This window comes from Gossypium hirsutum, chromosome D10 (assembly GCF_007990345.1).
Source record: "Gossypium hirsutum isolate 1008001.06 chromosome D10, Gossypium_hirsutum_v2.1, whole genome shotgun sequence".
Taxonomy (NCBI): domain Eukaryota; kingdom Viridiplantae; phylum Streptophyta; class Magnoliopsida; order Malvales; family Malvaceae; genus Gossypium; species Gossypium hirsutum.
Genome location: NC_053446.1, coordinates 54,030,070 through 54,037,283, shown reverse-complemented (window position 1 = coordinate 54,037,283; position 7,214 = coordinate 54,030,070). Strand labels below are relative to the sequence as shown.

The following is a 7,214-nucleotide window of genomic DNA, read 5'->3' as shown; positions in this document are numbered from 1 at the left end:
TATTGGTATGCTTTTTATAATCGATTTTAGAATTTTTGAGAGAATAATTTTGTTTGAAACATGCTTACAAAGAATTATCTAGGTCAAATTTTGAATTATTTTGAGCTTAAGTATTGGGTCGCACATTGATAATGTACTTAATTGAAATTTTTTGATAATGAGCATGAGAAATTGATTTAATTAATCTTTTTTTGTCTAAAGGTATGAAGAATCTCATAGGCAAAAAGCACATTATCCGAAATTAATATATCCGGCACAAAGGCACTTTGGGCACCATCAATGTAATTGCCTATTATACTTTTGAATTGGTTCGCAATCATTATACTATTATTTTATAAAGAACATTGCATAAACTAATAGGTCTGAAATTTCCTAAATTCACTGGATTAGGGACTTTAGGAATAAGAACAATATTAGTAATAGTACAAAGGTCCATAGGCATACCTCTGTTTAAAATGCTCAAGCAATATTCCGTTACCTCATCGCCCACAATATGCCAAAAATGTTGGAAGAATATAGCCGAAAAACCATCCTCCCTCGACGACTTCGTAGGACCCATCTCCTTAAGAGCCGCCACAACTTCCTCCTTCATATAATTCGCTATCAGCTTTGAATTCTCTTATTCAAAAACACACCTCTCAATCCTAGCAAGGATATGCTCAGTATCCCCACACCCATTAGATGAGAAAAGTTACTTACAATTTCCTCCATCTCTCCCTCATCACTAGTCACTCTTCCATCATCGTGCCTTAAGCTACCAATAGTGTTCCTTTTCCTCCTTTGTGAGGTATAATTATGAAAAAATACGTATTTTTGTCCCATAATTTCAACCAGTTTATCCAAGCCCTTTGCTCCTAATACATCCCGTCTTTATCTATCTCTAAATTATAGTGAACTCTTGTCAGTTAATTCAACCATATTCTCATCAATTCTGTCTTGATCCAAGAGGATCTATATTTTTTCTGTCAGCTCCTTATGCCCTTCCCTATTATGTCGAAGCCCAGCTGCCCATCTCCCAAGCCCACACTATAAACCCTTTAATTTCTCTAAGATATCGGCTCTACCTGCCTGCTACAATCGTCTAACCTCATTCATACAAGTCTTCTCCTTAACCCACAATGCCTCAAATCTAAATATCCTTTTGGGTATGAGATTCAATCCTATATTTGTATTTAGCTAAAGGGGACAATGGTCAGAGAAAGAATGTGGCAAATGATGGATTACTACTGATGGAAACATATTCCTCCATTCCAAATTTGTCACTCCTCTATCAAGCTTTTCACGAATATTAGTCTTCAGCAAATTTCCTTCTCCCATGTAAATCAAGTACCCAAGAAACCAACATCTATTAGTTGATACTCATCTAGAACATCCTTAAAAGCAGCTATCCTCTTCTTTTCCCTTAGTATGCAACCCACCTTTTTAAAGGAATAAAAAATCTCATTAAAATCTCCACAAACCATCCAAGGTAAGCCTTGGGATCGACTTAAGTTTCTCAACATCTCCCAAGTAGCCCATCTATTCTGTACATAAGAGAAGCCATAAAACTCGATAAACCCCTATTCATTTCCATCATCACTTTCCTTCAAGGCGACATCAATGTGATAGGCTGAATGACTTTTTAAACTAATATTGACATTATCCTTCCATGCCAAACACAAACCTCCTCTCGATCTATCCACTGTAATATCAACCATATTTAGAAATCACACTTCCTCTAACATTTTCCATTTGTAACTTGCTCAATTTAGTCTCCATGATGAAGACCACCTGAGGATTATACAGTTTCAGTACATACCAAAACCTTCTAATAGCTCGTGAACTCCCCAATCCACAGACATTCCAACTGAAGATTTTCATTGCGACCAGTCAACTTGCCCCTTGGCAGCCGCCGATATAAAATGGTTTTTTTTCCAACACCCTCATGTTCTGTACGACCAATAGCCCCACTTCCTCCCCTTCCATAGATCTATCGCTCTCCCTTCTAGGCCCCTTCTTCCCATCACCACCCTCCATCACACACATCATCGAATCTTGGTCCATGTCTACCCAACCTTGTAAATTCAAATGAATCCCTTCCACACTCAAATTTTGATTAAGGTCTCATTCTAAATTTATCCTCAATATGGGGTTAATACAGCCTCTCAACCTTCCTCTAATCTCTTCCTCCCTTTTGTGTCTACCCAAATTAGTCTCTTCGTAATTATCCCCCTATTTTGCCTCTCCTCCTTCTCCCTTCAACCATACACAGTTCATTGTTAGTGCTCGTCTAGATTAAGCTCTTAGTGATGAGTTCCACCCTATCTCAGCTGCTTCAAACCCTAAATTCATCTTCACTTGACAAAAAGAATCGCTATGGCCTAATCAGCCACAAAAGAAACAGAATAAAGTTAATCATTCATATTTAAAATTGACATACGATCAATTCCTAGATGAAGCTAAAACCCTCTTCTTCCTTCTCAAATGACGCCTCACATCCATCTGTATCCTGATACGAAGATGATTTCGCACCCCTCTACCTAGATTTTCGCCATCATATTCTAAGAACTTCCCAATGAAATCCCCCATTTGTCTCCTCAGAGCCTCAGAGAAATACCCCGGAGGCACATCATGAATTTGAACCCAGAAATTTAAAAAGATTAAAGGCACCTTCAGCAGATCTTCACCATCTCCAAATGATGAACCAATAATAAATGACTGTTAAAGGTCCATAGAGATCCTTTCAAAACCCTCTCTAGATCCATCCTATGAAATTTGAACCCATTTAACTAGATGCCAGAGATTTGCATCGTATTTCTCATCATTGGGAAGTGTATAATACTTGCTGTTAAAAAAACCCTACCAAACATAATCCCTTCTTCTCATAAACTGGATTCGGCCCTCTCTACACTTGAACAACTTCCTCTTCCTCGTTGTCCAATGATAACGCAACAAGTCCTCTTTCCATTCCCCTATTTCACCCAAACAAAACATCCTCAAATTTAAAGAAATCAAGTGATTAATCTTGACGGCACCGCCCAAAAACCTTGGAAAAACCACAAAACACACTAAAACTCTAAAAAATAAGAACGTGCTAGACACAACAGACAAAGACGTGCTAGGAAAACAAACTCTAAATGCTACAAGAGTTTGTTCTCTTTGATAGTGTAATAATTTATAGGCAATCCTTCTGTAGGTCTATTTAGGGGTAGACGTTGGCTACAAGTTTTAAAGCTGCTTCATACCTAAAGCGAGAATCGAACCTTCAACAATTGGTTAAGATAAGAAAAATCTTAATAATCTCACTTAACCCCATGTTTAAGTTATTAAGTACATGTAATTATCAATAACTAGATTAACTTCTCAATTGGGTAAAGTATAATGGCTAAATTATGACAAATAAAGTAAATAAATTAACTTTTTAATTTTTGTATATCTAAATTCTCGTATTCTAAAACAAAAATGATGTATTATATGGTTTATTCTTAGATTTAGATCATATTCAATTTTTTATACTAAATATTAGATTCATTATTCCAACAAATTCCGACCATCATTTAAACTTATTTACTAACCAGTGTTAGGTGTACTTTCAAGAAAAAAACATAGGTTCAAACATTAACACCATGTTTGGTTGGGTGTATTGGCATAGCTATTACACCCCTAATCGTAGGCCCCACTCAATACGTTGTTTGGTTGGGTGTATTGGCCTAATACGGGTCTATTACATTACGGATGTAATCCCCAAAATCACCGATTTCTAATCCCTTCCTTGCGCTCAGATTAGGTCCTGATTCAGTTTTGCTCCCTGTTTTACCCTCCTATTCACGCTTCTGTCTTACCCAAAATCCACTGTCTTCTGTTTCTTCCTTCTACCTTTCTTCTCCACTCTCCTCGACGTCTTCTCCTTCTCTTTTTACCTCTCTTTGGTGTCACAACTGGACTTCGAACACCGATCAGAAAGCATCCTCCATCTCACGTTTTTCGTTCCTCTCCATCGGTGAAATTGTGTTCTGTCCATTGGAACCAGTAAGGAATATACTAGAACAATTCCTTCTCTTTTTTTGTGCCTTGCACCTAACAATACTGGGTTCCAGCACCCATGAGTGCACCTTTGCACTTTTGACAATACTGGAACAATTACGTTTTACGCTCTTTGTTGGTTACCTTATGTATTCTATGAACAATTATGGTCTAGATTTCTACCTTATTAATTACTATTTCCAATAGTAGGGCAAAGAAAGGGGGGAATGATGGGGTGTAGGGTTCTATGTTACTTGGACTGGACATAAGTGTTGGATACAGAAATGTGTGCAGCACAGCAATCTTTTTAAGCTTTCCTTGTATTTGAAGGATCATACCCCTATACCGATGTCTGATATGGATGTCGACATAGGTACTTTGAAAAAAATGAAGAGCCAGAGCAACACAATTAGAGTTTGGACAATATGCTCCTGTTGATTACTCTGGTTCAGGCTTTTACATCTAGTGGATTAGTTTTATAGCATCTTAGATTTGAATGTAATTTCCTTATGCCAAGGAGCTGTTGAAATTTAAAGTGAAGGAGGATCTGGTCTATGAGAAATGATTAGATACTAACCTTGCTCCCTGTCAAATGCCAACATTTCAGGATATGCTCATTTGATAAAGCATTGACACTTCAGCAGTATTTATCTCTTACAATTGTTTTGATTATTAAATATCGGTTCAATTTCTTTGTTTTGGTTAATCTAATTTAATTGAAATTTATCTGCATATGACTTGCTTGCAATTTTCCTGCTACAGCTACTTGCCATGTCATTAGTAGACATTGACATTTTGTTATCTAAAGTCTTTACCAATTTGGAAGATAACTGAGTTGCTGAATAAAGCGATGTGGATGTCTATTAAGGTCTTGTTGATTGTGATAAATGCTATGCGTGTTGCTTTTATATACAAAGCAGGTCTTTTAGTTTCATCTAAAAAGATGGCTCATAGTATTGTCAATTATAAACCAATTTTTTTCTGGTCCGATAAAGTCTACACCCAACAACATTTGCCATCATGTGTTAGAGATAGAGAGAAAGGAAAAAGGGAGGGGGCAGGCTTCATTAATTTATGAATCGAAAGGTATGCATGAGTTGGTCTATTCCTATATGCTGTCAACATACTGCACCTCCTCAATCTTGGTTCTGCATCTTCTTAGGCTCATTATGGCCACCATAGGAATAGCCTACTACCCTGAACTTTTGCCATTTGGTAGGTTTTGGTGGATATGATGGTTGAGTTGGTTATATTCTTCAGCCAGTTGGGATAGGTTTCCTCAGTTACAAGCTTATCAATGGTTCTTGTGTTATCTGGAACTTGACTTGGTTATTGCCAATAGGTTTCTGGAATCTTGAAATCAGCTTCCTTTTCCGTGTTTGAATTAAGAGTGTATGTGTATTCACTGCATCCTAAATTGTTTTGCTGTTTGCATGCTATCACGGCATATTAGCATCATCTTCTGTAGGATACATGATAGACTGAACATTTTATTATAGTTTGTATACAAGTAGAATGCCAGTTGGTTCTTCTAAATCATAATCAGTTACTTTTCTTATTTTTGTATGTTCTCCTATAGTTCCCGGTGGGTCGTGTCCATCAACTGCTGAAAACAAGGGTTAGTGCAAACGGAAGGGTCGGAGCAACAGCTGCTGTATACACAGCTGCAATTCTCGAGTACTTGACTGCAGAAGTGCTAGAACTGGCAGGTAACGCGAGCAAGGATCTGAAGGTTAAGCGAATCACACCAAGACATTTGCAACTAGCTATCCGGGGTGATGAAGAACTTGACACCTTGATTAAAGGAACTATAGCAGGCGGCGGTGTTATCCCGCACATTCACAAATCACTTATCAACAAATCTTTGAAGGAGTAGTTCATGTAAGTTATCTGTCTGTTTTAATCTGTACCCATGAACGTCAGTAAAATGTTTCAAGTCCTTGCTTGTTTCAGTAGATAATCATGGAGATTCAGGATTTAAATTATAAAGATGGATTCAAACAGCTGATATTTTGAATTACAAACTGCTCCCTGATATGCTTTTTCTTCTAATACCCTGTGTTAATAATATATTTTAATATCTAATAGTAAGTTTTATTTGCATGAACTTAAATTATACTGTAATTTGCTTGTATATTTACAAATTAAATATCCAAGAGGTATACAAACTACATAAAAGTAATGTCCATCCTATTCCTTATTGTAACACCTATCAACAGTTTTTTTTATATATCAATGATGAATTTCCACTTTTGGTATATTTAAGATTTAATCTTTATACTTTAATTTTTATATAATTTGGTATTTCAACTTTGATAATATCATTCGTTAATTTAAATATTTTATTTTGATTAAAACGATATCATGATTAAATTATCAAGAATTTTATGAAATTATATATCATTATTAAATTATATTTAATATTAATTATTCTAAAAGAAAATTTATTATCAAGAATTTTATGAAATTATATATTATTAAATTATATTTAATAATAATTATTTTAAATTATACAAATTCATATAAGAAAATTTATTAGTAATAATTATTTTAAATTTTATTAAATCATATATTTTAATTAAAATATATTTAATAATAATTATTTCAAATTATATTTTATAGTATCATATATTATGATTTTAGTAAATTCATATAAGAATATTGATTATTAAAAATTTTATTAAATCATATATTTTAATTAAATTTTATTTAATAATAATTATTTCAAATTATATTTTATAGTATCATATATTATGATTTTAGTAAATTCATATAAGAATATTGATTATTAAGAATTTTATTAAATTATATATTTTAATTAAAATATATTTAATAATAATTATGTTAAATTATATTTTATAGTATCATATATTATGATTTGAGTAAATTCATATAAGAATATTGATTATTAAGAATTTTATTAAATTATATATTTTAATTATAATATATTTAATAATAATTATGTTAAAATATGATTAAATTATTTATTATTGATATTAATAATCTTATTAAAATTTAATAACAATAACAATAATCATTTACCTAAACAAATTTATGCTAAGGGTATTTTAGTCATTTTAGTTTTTTCCATTATGCTATTACACCTCCATTCCATTCAAACAAACACAAGAATACTATTATGCCTCTATTCCATTACATTCAACCAAATAATTGATTTGCTATTACGCCTCTATTCCAATACAGCGAACCAA

The 7,214-nt window shown here is 33.6% G+C and overlaps 1 protein-coding gene across 1 annotated transcript; it reads left to right on the top strand.

Moving 5' to 3' along the window:
- The first annotated feature begins 4,725 nt into the window (after nt 1-4,725).
- LOC107916252 (probable histone H2A variant 2) lies at nt 4,726-6,087 on the top strand. The gene is made up of 2 exons (XM_016845412.2): nt 4,726-5,088; nt 5,582-6,087. The coding sequence occupies exons 1-2, from the start codon at nt 5,077-5,079 to the stop codon at nt 5,876-5,878; spliced, it is 309 nt and encodes a 102-aa protein (XP_016700901.1). The 5' UTR covers nt 4,726-5,076; the 3' UTR covers nt 5,879-6,087.
- The last annotated feature ends 1,127 nt before the right edge of the window (nt 6,088-7,214 follow it).